Here is a 14,528-nt window from a genome sequence, read left to right on the forward strand (position 1 = left end):
ATCATCTCTTCCTACGATGGTGTTGGGATATTTAGATAGTCTGCACCTGAGACTTAAAAACGCACTTTAGTTTTTTATTTGCTTAATATACCACATGCTGCCTCATAAAGAGGGGAATTGACAAAAACTACTTAATAAAAAAGACTTCCCCTAGCGCTTTCCACGTAATGATCATCAAGCAGTTTACAAGTAAACTGAAGAAGCTGTTTTTACTTGTGGATAACACCCACATTTTACAGATGGAAAAGCCATCTAGCCATAGGAATGCCTTTTAGCTGACAACATTAACCTTACCTAGCACGTTGCTGCAGATTTCACACGATGAATAGAGGCGTTCACAACTCTGCATGTTGCACCATGCAGAATAATGGGGTCCCGACTGTTCAGCTGGGAAACTGCAACCGTATTGTTTCCTGTATGGCAGGGTCAAAAAGGGATTCTCGGTCAGAAGAGATGAAGAAAACATCGCCTTGTAAGAGTCGGCCATGTATTTCAGTCATGCCCTCCCTGTGTAGCTTGGTTCTGACAGAAACAGGAACGGCGCGGGCCCTGCTCCGTGCCCGCCACAGCGCCCACAGCCACGGGCAGGGCAGGGCAGGCCGAGCCGGGGCGCTGACCGCAGGGAGACACTGGGCCTTTGCTCCTTCTGCTGCTTCTGCGTAACTTTTCTTTTTCAGAGAGTTGCTGGCGATACCTAAATCCGGGAGCACGTTTAAACACTGAGGAAACCTGACGAGGACAGCCCATGAAGGAACAAAGGAAGGCTGCCAATGCTTTTACACACGGGGTTCCTTCAGTTCGCAGGTTAGGAACAAGCTGAAAACGATGTAACCTATGACTTTATTACAATTCGTTTAAAAGCCCGCGCACCTTCGGGGCACGCTCCACTCGAAGGCGCGCCCCGCAGCACGGCCGGCTCCCGGGGCCATCCCCGAGCGGCCCGACCCCCGCTCCCCTCACGCCGGCCCCCGGAGCCTCCAGCGCGGCCTCCCGCCCGCGCCAGGCGCCGCCCCCGGCGGAGGCGGTGCCGCCCCCTCGGCGGCCGGGCCCGGCGGTGGCGGCGGCCGGGCGGGCCGGGGCCATGGCGGCGGCGGCGGCGGCGGGGGATATGTTCCTGAGAGCCCGCGGCAGGACTCTGACCGCCTTCCGCCCAGGTACGGGGAGCGCCGGCCGAGCCGCGCCATGGCCCGCGGGCTCTTCCCCGCCGCGCTGCCGGGCGGGAGGGGCGTGCGGAGGGAGGCCCCGGGCTTCCCCGGCGGCGGCGGCGGCGGCGGGAGGAGCTGGCACCGGGGAAAGGGAGGCGTGGAGCGCCCGGGCCTGGGCCGTCTGCCGGCGGGCCCGTGGCGGGGAGCGGGGGGCACGGCGGACGCTGGGCGGCCGCGGCGCGGACGGATGCGGGGCCGTGGCCGCCCCGCTGCCCCCTCTGTGCCGGGGCGCGCCCGGAGCCGCACAAATTCCTCCCCACGCTCCGGGTCCCGTGAAGGTGCCAACAGCGTCCTGCATCGGATTCGTTTTAAAACGCTTAACACGTTCGTGCTGCTCAACATGCCGCAGCAGTTTCATAGCCTATGAGTGTGCTGTCCTGTTTTTGTACCTGTAGGGGTGACCTAGCAGGTTACCGCTGGGTCGCTGCTGATGGTGCTGGAACGAAAAGCAGCCGTAGGGTGGTTCACAACTTGGTGAGATGCTGCTGTCCCCGGGGTGCTCCGCCTGGCTCAGGGTGCGGGTCAGTAGCGCAGGGGCTCCCCTGGCCCTTCCCCGCCGTGCATGAGCAGCGCTGCGAGCCCTGCAGCCTCCCGCGCGTCCGCACCTGCCGGGTGGATACGGGGACGAGGCCGAGCCGAAGGTGGCAGCCGCCTGTTCCTGCTGCTTCCTGCCTGTGGCTGGACACTGAGGAGCACGTTGAACGCGTTACCTGTTTGTACAGTTCTCCCAAGGATGGAGGTTCTACAGTGTGCCGGGGTTTTGCAGGGACGCAGCTGTGTTAAGACATCGTTTCCTATGGCCACGCGTCGAAGGTCTTTTATTTCTCTGTATTTATGAATTTCAAATTGTCACGGTTTGGTGAGATCAGCAAGGCTGTTCCGTCCCAACAATTTTGTGGTCTTTTCTTGGGTTGCACTGGAAATATTTGGCTTTGCTTGTTGCCAAATAAAGAAAAATCACCGACTTGGAGCATGTGAAGTATATGTATACAGCCGTTCTGGCAACCTATTAATTGCAGATGGTCTGGTTGGTTTGGAACAGAATGCCTAGCATTTGCTGGGGGGACAGATGGCAGACAAGCCATCTAGTTAAATCAACTGTATAGTGAAATTTTGACAAAAGGAGTGTTCAACAGCAGTGTAAAAATTTCTGAATAAAAGCTGTATCTAACTCCTTGAAAATTTCCTGAAGCATGGAAGAAAACTTCATTGGGGAAGCTGTTTTCCAGGTGTGCTTCTTTCTCCTGAAGGGTCCTGGTTTGGAATTCTTTAAATATTAGTAAAGATTTTTCTTACCAGTTGGTTGTTTTTAATCTTGTTCAGATTGTTAGGCTGTCACAGTCCAGCTACCATCCTCGGGTGCAATATTTTTTGTAAATAATTTACTTGGGTCTTTCTTAAGAGGCTAAAGTTCAACATGTTTTAATAACCAAATGATAGGGAAAAAAAAAAAAAAGAGAGAACCAAGGGGTGTTAAAACTGAGGCAAATTCAAGAGGAAAATCAGTTATCTCTGTTTCGTTGCTTTTCTCAGTCTTAGGGTTCCATTCCTGTTAAACATGTATCCACATAAAGCATGTACTGCCACTGCTGTGGCTTGGCATGGTGTTTCCTTTTAAAATTTGAAAGCCACGATTGAGGGCTAAATTTCCTTTTTTTCTTACAACCCTTTCTGCAGAGTCCCTCTTCTACACCCTCTTCCCTACTTGTAATTTGTTCAATCTGCTTTTACATAACATGGAGTTTATACCTGTAACCTCCTCTATTCCACCCTCGGTGTAGGGCATGTGAGTGAGGAGCTTGAGGTGAGAGATTGAAATCATCCATATAATCAATGAGGCACCGTAGTAAACAGTGTATAAATAAAAACGTCATTGGCAAGAGACCTTTGTATGGTTTGGCTTTACTTTCTAAAATAAATTATCTCTGTCCTACCCGTGTGAAATTTTGCTTCAGCTGTCTACTCCTTCTATTAGTATTTGAGTGAAGAAACAGGACCATATGTTTGTGTAAGCGCTGTCTTCACCACTTCTCTCCAGAAGTCAGGGGGTTATTTTGCTTTAGATTTTTGTTTTGTTTTGTTTTTCCTGGTCCCAAGTATGTCAGTGGCATGCTGTGCAAAGAATTTCTGTGAAAAGGGGTAGAACGCTTTTTCCAAGTAACTAAACAAGTGATAGTCCTGCGAGTTTAACTGGTTGAGAAGTGTCTGTTTGAACCTGTCTTTTGCTAGTTTCAGCTGTTGGTTCCACAACCTTTATGTGGAGCAGGCAAATAGCCAGTATTGCATCCTCACACTCTCAGCTCCACACGTGATTTTGTGTTCCTGTCATGCCTCCCTTACCAGTCTTTTACATACTGTCAAAGTTTATTCAATTACTTCTCATATTTTCATTTTGCTTTATTCTCTGTTCCTTTCCAATCTCTGATTTTTTGCCATTTTTGAATATTGAAGTAACACCTTGGTAGCACTCGGTAAAACTCCTGTGAAGTTGGTGGTGTTTTTCCCATGTGCACTGTGCTGCACTTTTTTTGCACAAAGTTCCTCCTTTTTTGAACAGTCACTGCACAGGAAGTCTCTCCTCAGCTCTTCACAACCAGGCCTGATTTTCATGCTGCCAAATGGCTTAATTTTAGCAAATTCCACTTCCTCCTGTTCAGTTGCTGTGACAGATTGTTTTCAGTTTGTTGCGCAGTGTATAGGTCCCAGTACAGATCCAGGTGGGAGCTAGGTCTCTTGTCCATTTATGTTTTTCATACCAGTTTTCTATGCATACGAGGATTCATGTCGTATTTCCAGACAGCTTGGCTTGGTGAGTAACTGTTGGAAGCCTCTTGGAGATGGGATCAAAGTGGATCTCCCATGTCCCTGTAAAAGCCGTTGATTACTCCTGAAGAATCAGAAAACACAGGAGCTACTGTCTTGGTTAGCATTTCCATCACTTGTCTGTACAGATGCCACTTTTGCAGTCAGTTGTTACCAGACTGTTCAGGAAACCCCTTTAAATGTAGATGTAATAGTGGGCGCCTCCCTGTTCCTTTGGTGCGAGGGCAGTTTTAAGGATAACTCTCCAGAAGTTGACTGGTTTTCACTTTTGGAAAGGTCTGTGGATGCCGCCTAATCTGAGTGGTTTTTTAGTGCCTGTGTCTATTTGTTGAATCATCTACTGGTATTTTGATTCGAGGCAGATCTGATGTGCTACCTGTCAGGAGGAATTGTCAGATCACGTTAGATCTTCACAAGTTCCCTCACAATACAGGTGGATGCAAAAATGTACCTTCTTTTCAGCCTTTATTTTTGAGTGCATCTTGCATGTCTGGAACATCTGTTAACCTTAGTGAGTGTCTGGCAGGCTACCTGCTCCTAATTCCCCTACACAGTGTTTTATTAGTTCTCAGGTTTATGCTGTTTCCAGTTCTTCACTTTTTTTAGCTTGACTTCTTGGACTTGAGTATCTAACCTTCCCAGTGTATAAATCTTTCCTGTTTTGTTGGTTTTTTTTTATTTGAATGCTTTAGCTTTCCAAAGGACGCTGTCCTGCTCTTACTAACTCCTTATGCCTGTTACTTAAGTAGTTTAGACAGTCTGGATTCTTCTTGGTCTTTCTGAAGTCCTTAGTGAGTGCTGTGCATATGATCTGAGCCTCTAGGTTAGTGTATTTGAATGGTTTCCATGCTGCCTTCAAGGATTTTTGCACTTTGTAAAAGCATCATAATTATATATAATTCGCCTTCCTTTGAAATGAAATACAACCGCAGTTGATTTCTTGCTTTCCGAAGAGTGTTGGATCTTGGCACATTATGATTACTGTTCTAGAGCTCTTCAACAGTAATATTTTTGAGCACTGATCAGAACTGCTTCCCAGCTTGCATATTCCATTCCCAGTACTGTCTCCAACTCTCATATGAATTAGGGAAATTTTTATGTGGGTTTTGAGAAACTTTCTGTGACTTCACCTTGTCATTATGCAAGCCACCCCCCTTCACACCTACAGTTCTGGGCTGTAAAGTTTTTGTAATGAGTTTACATGTTAAATTTGGGAGTGGGCATAAGGCATGACTAGAATTTAGCTTCTGTAGCCCTCAGTACAAATAAACTGTATCTGAGGGGGCATTTCTTACCTTGATGGTTATCTAAGAAGTTTAAAAGTATGTCTTTTGATAACAGTACCAATGTCTCATTTATTTGAGAAATCATATTCTGTCATTTAGTGTTCTGCTGACAGTATTTTTTAGTACATAATTTCTAGAATAATTACTCTTTAAAAGGTTTTATTTTCTCTCTGAAAATGTATTTTAATACCTGTTTTGAGGGTTGGGTTTTTTTTCCTGGTACTTAAAATTGCGTAATTCATGACGGGTTGCCTTGGTCATTCAGCGGAACCTTCACTAGTCGTATCTTTGGTAGACTCCTGGGCACACATGGATAAAAAACACCTGAAAGACGTGCACATTTCTTTAGACTGAAATCTTTTGTATTTAGACATGCAAAAATTATGAGTTTCTAAACCGTATCTATTGATAATATTTTAATATATAACGGGAGTTATTAAGAATGTAGCGCACTTCCTTTATTGGTTTTCAAGCTATTTCAGGACAGAGAATGATGGGAACAAATTGTTGCTCTTAGTGTTGTCTATGATGTATACATACTGACCTCACTTAAGAGATTCCATTCTCCTTCCTGCATAGAGCTTCTTTGGAAAACCAAGGTTGTGCTTCCTTTTTAATTTTGCCCAGAAGAAGAGTCACTGGCACACTTTGTAGGCAGAGACAACTCAGGGCAGGGAACCATGTTCGTGTTTCTGCTGTGCTTTGATTTTCAGAGAAGTGGTATTGATTCCCCTGTCAGACCCAACGTGGCAATGAGGGCATTTTTGTATTTGTCACTACCCACGACGGACTGAGCAGGCACTGGAGATGTGTCCATGTCCAGACTGCTCTGACACCGTAGTGTCTGGAGAGAGATTTTGGACAGGAGTGACTTTCCATAACTAATTTGTTTCCATGAAATTCTGCAGAGTGTAGAGGAAGAAGAACACCAATATACTGTTGAACCCAACCAATGTACTTACAAAAAATCCTACCAGGGAAATACTGGAAGTCCCACCAGCACTGTGTGCCTGTCAGAGGCCAGTGGTTTCTGTGAGCATTCTCAGTAGATGTGGTTGTGATCCTTGGAGATGGGGAAAGAAAAGAGAGGTGAAACTAGGAAAAGCAAAAGGGGAAGAAATGAAGGGACAGCAAGAGATTAGCTATTGTTCTTTCGAAGTTGGGAGATAGGGCTGAAATCCCACCTAAGTCCTTGACGTGTCTTTTTGCCTGTGATCACAATACGCGGCTGAGGTTTTCTCTGGTGAGTTGCTGCTGACTTCTTTGGTCCTTCACAGAATTAATCCTTAGATAAAATTAGAAGCTGGCACTGTTTTTCAGCCAGTGCTGCTAAAAATACATTGCATTGATCCTCTGTCTGTACTTTGGCATGCATGGGAGCAGAAAAAGAGTAGGAAGCTATTGAAACTAAGGCATCACAGCATGTTTGGAAGTTGGACTTCTTCTCTGGCAATCAGCTGTGCTTTTCAGGAGGTCTGTAACCAAAACTCATTTGAAATAGGAGTTTTCTCTTGCTTGGTGTGCAGGAGCAGCTCCACAGACATAGTTTGTCCTTGAGAAATGGAAACCAAATGTACTTCAGTTACTGGAGAAGTCTGTCAACCTTGTTCTGCATCTGTGTTTTCTTATTGTTATGGCAAATTCTGAAAATCGCGAACAGCTCCAATGTCTGCAGGGATGAAGAGCCAATTTTCAGGCATTCTCAGCTTCATTCAATTTTGTGATGGAAGGGCCTGACTTAGAGGGCAGATAAGGTTCATTTGCTTGCCCACAGTGTCTGTTCTGTGGATGCAAAGAAGCAGCTGGTGAGGGAGAAAAGGAGGGTACAGGATAATGACCGGAACAGGGTTCGTTGATAAACCGTTTCATTGTAAGGGAGAAGACTTCTGGATCCATCTGTGGAAGATGCTTTTCCCAGATTTTCCTTGCCACCCTCTTACCATATAGGTTTGTTGGAAGAGCACTCGTGCAGACCTGGTCCTGGGGTTTTCAGCAGAATTAGTGGAATTGCACTAGTAGCAACACTTGAAACTTTAGCTGGACTGGTGTCATGGCTTGCACAGATGAGGAGGAACTTGCAAAAGCAACTCTGAAGACAGACCGGTGAGGGCACTTCAAGAACTACCTCCGGGATGAGCTGAATTCAGAACAGCCTTCAGATTGGTGCCAGGTGCAAGTTTGCACCAGTGGTGTTGTACTTTTACAACTGTCATCACGATATTCTGGTTTTATATTTATAGTACTTCGCAGTAATTAAAGCACATTCCTGATTTTAAGTAAAAAGTTAAGTTGGAAGTTTAAACAGTGTCCTTACGTTATTTTGTTCCCATGTGCTTTTGTTTCATGGGAAACAAAATCGGCGAGTACCAAGTGATTAGTAACAAGCTAATGGAATTTGGTTTAAGTACTAGTAAGTGCTAGGGTAATTTTTTTTTAGTGTTTCTGGTTGGAGTGATCAAATAACAAGACAAAGGTAGAAAATATTTATTTAACCTTGCTGTTATTTTTGTAACTATTTGATGAGTTATTGAAAACCACAGAAATAGCTATTGACTGAATTATTTGGCTAAGACCAGTTAATTAAACTAACATTTTAAGTAAATGTTATTTATGTAGTCCTGATTCCTGGCTCTCTTCTGATATCCCTGCTTCACTTTCTTCATTTTATCTTTTTCTTTCCTACAGGAGAATATAGCATATACCTTTGCATCATTTTCAGTTCCTTTCTTTTTTCACCTCCTATCTCCTTCCTTTTCTCCCCATTTTTCACCACCTCCACCCCTGCATCTTCTGTTTCTCCTTTCTTCTGCCATTTCTTGATTCTGTCTGTGTACTGAACTTCTCTTTTGAAATTCATCTTATCAGTCTCTCTCTTTGCCTCACATGACCATCACTCACCCACTCAAACCAAAGCATCTGTGCACAGTCTTAGAAACGTTCAGGTACTTAAAACCTAGAGAGTTACTGCATTGGCATGAATATAAGTCAGGAAGATAAAATACCCCTGAAACGTATATAAGAATAAGCCCTGGTTATTCTAATAGGTGGCTTTCCCACCTGCTCCCTGACTGTGCATTGTCTGCTTGCCAGACCTGTCCACGTTCAAGTGTTCTGTCTGAAGCTCCCTGGGACGTGGGCCAGCCCTGCTGCCTGTGCCCCCAGCCAGGACTGCTCCAGGTGCTCCAGCTGCCTGTGGCCACCACCCACCCTTGCTGGGGCTCTGAAAGGATAACACAGTCTGTCCATACTTGAAAGACAGTCTTGAAAAACAAATGACACCTCTTTTTTCTAAATAGTCTCTGTAAAAATAAATAAATTCAACTATTTTATTTAGGCTACTATGGTAAAAGTACTGGCTTCAGATTAAACAATACAAAACAAGTAGGTTTTTCTCAGCATTGATTTATCAGTAGTGTCTATCAAGTTGCTGGAAAAGGGACAGGTATTAGTAGTCCTACCATATTGTTCAAAGCTTTGAGCTTTTTTCCCCATGTAGTGAATAAATTGTGCCACTCCTCCAAACCAAGTTCCTGTTTCAGACTTTCCCTTTTTTCATTTTCATTTTGTAGGGGTTGTAAAGGATTTCTGATGCAAGCTTCCTTAACTGATTTTTTTCCTATAGCTTTCCACCTATGAAAACTGTAAGTTGATTTCTCTGCACAAACAGTGCCTTTACTGCATCATGTAAGCTGCCTTTATGACAAATTTTTTTTTCATGCAAGCCATAAAATAAAAATCTAAGTTACTTTGTGGCATTCAACTGGTTCCATAAGGCTTCTACTGCAAACTCATGGATAGATGGATCATTTCATTTTTCTGAACAGTTGTGTAACTTGAAGAGTAAATTTTATTTCAGACTTAAAAGCCAATGAGTGACTAGAAGTTTCTGTCTATAAAAGATGTGATTATTATTTAGAGTAAGTCAGTGCTGGTATATAAATAATTTTGTTTAGAAATGAAATGTTAGTTTAACTAAAGTGCAGAAGCTTTCATTTGGCAAAAAGATTTGATGCCATAGCAACAGATGACAATTACAAGCAGCTTCCGGGAGTTGCCTACATTCCTCATCCCTCACTCCAGCCTATCCATGTCCATGGTGCAAGAGATGAGTTCTGGCCTCTGTTTCCTAACCTTCCTTGAAAGAAACACACTCCCCTTCTTGAAAAGTGTGAAGCTTCAGTTCTAGAGCTTCTGGAAGGAAATCAAAAGCCCGTCCATGTGTTGGACATGCTACTTCTCTGCTGTTACTAGAAGACCAGTTTTGCCTCGAAATGAATTTCAGATAAGACTGACGTATGAGACTATATTTATGGATTATATTTTCATTTTAAATAATTCATATCTTTTCTTTTTAGGTTCAAAAGATGAATGGCTATGGATGGATGTAGTCAGTGAGTTTTAAACTAAATGTCTAAATGCTGTGTAAAAACCTCCAATAACAGTAAATGTATTAAGCCAAATAGAGCTGTCAAAACTAAAATATTCAGGTTGCAAATGAATGCATATAGACAGCTGGAGAAACCAGAGTGTACTTGGGTTTGTACGTCAATTCCAGCTTGAGACATAAGTGTAGGAAACAGGCTACCCATTTTTGTTTTAAATTTGTAGCCAACTGTTGTTTGATTTGCCCAGTGTTGAGAGTTTTTTTTTCCAGTAGGGCTTGTAGTCGTATATATCACCCTTGATTTGTTGTACTTGGTATGACAGTACTGGAGAAAGAAGTATACAAAAAATGGTACCAGTACAGGTTCTGTCTTACTCTCTGCCTACACTGACTCTATCAATGGAAATCTGTTTCTGAGTTCTCACCTTTGTGTCATAGGTCTTGGGAACAATTGTGGCCGCAGTAAATTTATATTTTCATTGTTGCTGATGATTCGGATGTTGCTGGATTTAGTGTTTGCTGACCTTGGTCCTGTTGAGCAGCTTCAGTTCTGACTCCAGAGAATGTGCTGCATCCAAGTTTTCTCTGAAAGTATGAGAACAAAAAGCATCTAACTCCTTAATAATTTAAGAAAAGGTCTGCTGGAACCATAAAATGTGAAACTTGTGTATGTTTTAACATGTTAATTAAAGAAGCAATAATTGGAATCTTAAAAGAGTCAACTGAAATCTAACGTTACACACTTGTGCTGTGTTGCAGTCTTGTAATTTCCAGCACTGTTTGCTGAATTCTTCACATACTTCTCCTCTAATCAGTCTGTAATTACTATGTGGTATAATTAGATTAATATACTTTCGTTTATTACAACTACACATTAGAGGAAAATTTTGTACTTCTGCCTTTATATTTGTCCTGTATGAATGAGTACGGAATTCTGTACTTGCGTTAGAGCAGTGTCAACCTACTGAGGTGAAGAACAAGCAATTTCATGATGCGTGGAAGCTTTCATTCTCTTTTAAGTGTCTCTACGGGGTTTTTTTTCCTCTTTTTTCTCCTTAGATGCTGAGTACCAATGGAAGGGGCCCTTCTACTTCATCCAAGGAGCAGATCCTCAGTTTGGACTGATGAAAGCTTGGACACATGGAGACACTGATAATGGAGATGATGAATGGGGAGAAGAAATTAAATTAGCAGAGCAAGCAGTGCAGGCCGTTAACAAACTAAGCCCTAAACCCAAGTTCTTTGTGCTCTGTGGAGACCTTGTCCATGGAATGCCAGGTAAGGCAATTAAAAGTGCAGAATGGAGGTAGTAACTCCATGTTTTAAATATATTTCAGATTGGTAATAAGGCTAATTTACTTGACTTCAAAATAGTCTTTCGTAGGTATCATTAGTATTAGTTACCATTTTGGTGTTTTGGGGGAAAAAACCTGTGATCCGTAGATGATTCTTGAGATATTATTCTGATTTCTTCATCTGAATTCCCGTAGCATTCATGTTAAGGCTGTACTTTCATTAATTAATTGCTTCCTTTTCAGTAAAAGAATTTTTTTTAAAAATCAAAGTCTTTCGCCTAAACAAATTGCTTTGAGATTACAAAGAGGGGCTCTAGCCACTGGGGAAAAGTAATGCCAAGAAAATTGCAAAAACTAGATATGGCTTTTTGAGTACCTAAATTGAGTAAGGCTTAAAGAATTCTCTAGATTCCTAGTGCTTAATAAATTCAAATATTTAAGTTATTGAAATGCTGAAGGTCAGTGAGGTCAAGCTCTAGCAACTCTGTCCTGTGGCTGTGGGACTCTGAGCTCAGTGTGTTTCGTTGTACACAAAGAGGAAGAACACCAAACCGCCCTGAAAGGTGAGTTACAAGAAAGAGAAGTACTTTTCTTGGAAGTGAAATTAAGAAGTGGCGTTACCTGCTGAGAAGTGGTCTGGAAAGCAGATCTAAGCATAGTGTCTCACATTTGTTAGCCCTGATAAGCAGCAGAGCTGCAGACAGCCCTGGCTCTGTCACTGCCAGCACCACAACCCACCCAGGGAGCCTGCAGACATTTTGTGCTGTGTGCTTTACTCCGCTTCACACTCCACCTGCACCTGAGGAGCTGCTTCCCAGCCCCTGCTCACACAGCAGGGCTTCAAGCACACTGGGGACCTTTCAGTAATTCCTTCAGTGTCCCACAGTGTTAATTTTAAGACTTTAGCTGTCAAATTGATTGACAGTATTTATAGGCTTTCTTTTGATCAGAACACAGTTTTGCTGAAAGAGTGGGGAAGTGTAAAAACCAACAGATTTGAGCTTGATTGAATCTACTGTGTAACACTTCGGCAGCTTGATCATAAAGTATGCCATGATGCATTTTTATTGGCCTATGTGCTTCCATTAGTGTTGGAATCATCTTCCTGTAGCAGAGTTTTAATAAATGTTTTGATTAGCAGTTCTAATTTGTGTAGGTGTTCCAAATATTTTGGTTTCAGTATCCCTTGTAAGAGGAAGAAAAGTCAGGACAAATAAGGAGTGTTACCCATCCTGTTGAGAAGGATGTTTCTCTCAAAAGATTTAAATAATCCAGGAGGCTAAGTTAGTTTCTTTTTACCTGGATATTTCTCAAATACTCACAAAACAGTGCAAAGTTCTGAGTACTTTTGTCTCTTGTGACTTGAAACAACATTATTGTAAGGCTTCTCTGTTGGTGGAGTTTAAGTGTGAACTAGAGAGCCAGCAATCTTCTGACTTGCACTGGGCACGGAATGGCTGGATACAGTAAGTGTATGGTACTTCTCTATTTGATTGTTTTGGGTTTTTTTCTAGCAGTGGTTCTCTGTAGTCCTTATTGTCCTCTTGCTAGTGTATGTCTCAGACTTCGTAATGTTTTAAATACAAACCTGGTAGGGCTTTGCAAAACATCAGCATTATTCATTTTGCTAACAGACGTGAAAGAAACTGAGTGGATTGTACTGGTGAGATCACCTTCACTGTGCGATGGGTGCGCTGTGCCTTGTATAAATATTTGAAGCTGCCTTGTGCAATTTCCAGGAAATTGCAAGGAGCAGTTCATTACTCAGTAAACTTAAAGGTCTTTTCCAGGCTAAATGATTCAATGATTCTATGATTACCTCACTTGAGCCACCATATTTTAACTTCTCTAATAATTTCTTGGTGATTGAAATTATGTTAATAGTTTTCAAGCCTCTGTTATCATGTAGTTATATAAAGTGGTTAAGGAAATGCACTATTAAAAGGAACTGTAGAATATTCAGCTGGAACAATTACTTACTTCATTATTGCCTTTGTGTTTATACAAATGGCTTGCTTTGCCGTGTGTTGATAAACATACAAGTACAATTTAACCATTAAGTTGTACATAAAAATACAATTTTACAGCCCTTTGTCTCTCTGTCTAAACTGACGACAGAGGTAACAGTGACTTGCTCTATGGTGCAGATACCTGTGGATTAGCAGTCTTGGACTAGTTGCTTAAAAGGACAGGGAGATTATACAGCTTTCCAATCAATGCCTGGCAGTAAAAAACGAGTAGGCAACACAGATCTTCCTCTCTTTCCTTAAAACATTTTATCACGGAGTACTAAGGGTAAGGTTGTTGATGGACTGTTTTAAAGCATGCACTGCAGCCGTTTAGGTGAACCAGTGATGAAGCCTTTTGCAGCGGAACTCCAAGAAATCTCAGAATTCCAGCAGCTAGAAGTGATGAACAGAATCCTGATCAGCTGGGAAGCAATCAGCACAGCACTTGGAATCCATTACAGATGTCATTAGAGCAACGAAGTAATCATATCTTGGTATTTAGCTGCTGATTAAAAGTAGTTTGTACTCTGAATATTATTTCCAGAAGTTTTTCTTGATTACATAATCAAGAATAGGATAGCTATTCTTGGTAACACTAATATTGTGGTACAATCACATCAAGAATTTTAAGCGATACCTTATAGTGCAACTGTGTCACTGAATATCATTTCTATGAACTCGAGGCTTACACTTGGGTACACCATGACAATGAAGGACTTCCTTCTGAAGGCATTTGTATGCATTAACTGTCATATAATTTAGTATGACAAAAATGGTAATCGGTAAAATATTGTTGATCAGATTGTATGTTTATTCGACTGCATTTTTCTAAAACTCTGGAAATTTATTTCTAAAAATGTTACTGTTCTCATATAAAGTTGGAACCTTCTGTTTGGTTTTATGAAAACTTCCAATATTGTTGCATTACCAATACACTCTGAGCTCAGCAGTCCAGTTCCAGTCCACTAGCCAGTTCCTCACCCATCTTGTTCTCCACTCCTCCAGACTGCAACCTCCCAGCTCCACAGCCCTCTGATGATTGTGGAGCAGCGCCTCACAGTGACATCAGCCAGCACTCTCAGTACTCTTGGATTCCCGTCAGTCCCATGGGCTGGCCTGGATTGCAACTTTCCAGGAGATTCTGGTTCCATTCCTTGTGTTTCCTGTGCTCCTTTGTTCTCCTGGGAGAACATTTCAGTGCAGGGAGGCCAAGGAGGCTGTGAGTACCTGTCACTTGTCACTGCCTCACACAGCAGTGGGCTGTATTTCCTTTATTGTTTTATTGCATAAGTAGCAGTAGAAGGTTTTGCTGCCCTCTGCTAGTTGCAGCCCTCAGAGCAGTTTTCCTGACAGCAGCCTTGCATACCCAGGGAATTTTTCAGTGTTCTTCCTTTCAAGTATGTCTTTGGTTCCAGCCCCTTCTATGTCCTTTTTTCTTTGGTTCTCGGGCATGAGTTCCTCATTTAGCCAGATGATTCTCCTTGTAGCCTACATTTTTCTGTCTCCCCCTGCCTTCCCTGAGTATC

The 14,528-nt window shown here is 42.7% G+C and overlaps 1 protein-coding gene across 3 annotated transcripts in view; it reads left to right on the forward strand.

Moving 5' to 3' along the window:
• Window positions 1-728: 728 nt before the first annotated feature.
• CPPED1 (calcineurin like phosphoesterase domain containing 1) overlaps window positions 729-14,528 on the forward strand; it is a 39,019-nt gene continuing 25,219 nt past the window's right edge. The window contains exons 1-2 of one of the 3 annotated variants that reach the window (XM_066198197.1): window positions 729-804; window positions 10,758-10,976. In XM_066198197.1, the coding sequence (XP_066054294.1) occupies window positions 771-804; window positions 10,758-10,976 (253 nt within the window). In that variant the 5' untranslated portion in view covers window positions 729-770. Of the gene's footprint in view, window positions 805-1,026; window positions 1,155-10,219; window positions 10,290-10,757; window positions 10,977-14,528 lie in introns of those variants that run through there. The other 2 variants (XM_066198196.1, XM_066198199.1) reach the window with 2 other exon arrangements.

Source organism: Chamaea fasciata, unplaced genomic scaffold (assembly GCF_029207755.1).
Source record: "Chamaea fasciata isolate MVZ Bird 193981 ecotype frontalis unplaced genomic scaffold, bChaFas1.0.hap1 SCAF_16, whole genome shotgun sequence".
In the NCBI taxonomy this organism is placed as follows: domain Eukaryota; kingdom Metazoa; phylum Chordata; class Aves; order Passeriformes; family Sylviidae; genus Chamaea; species Chamaea fasciata.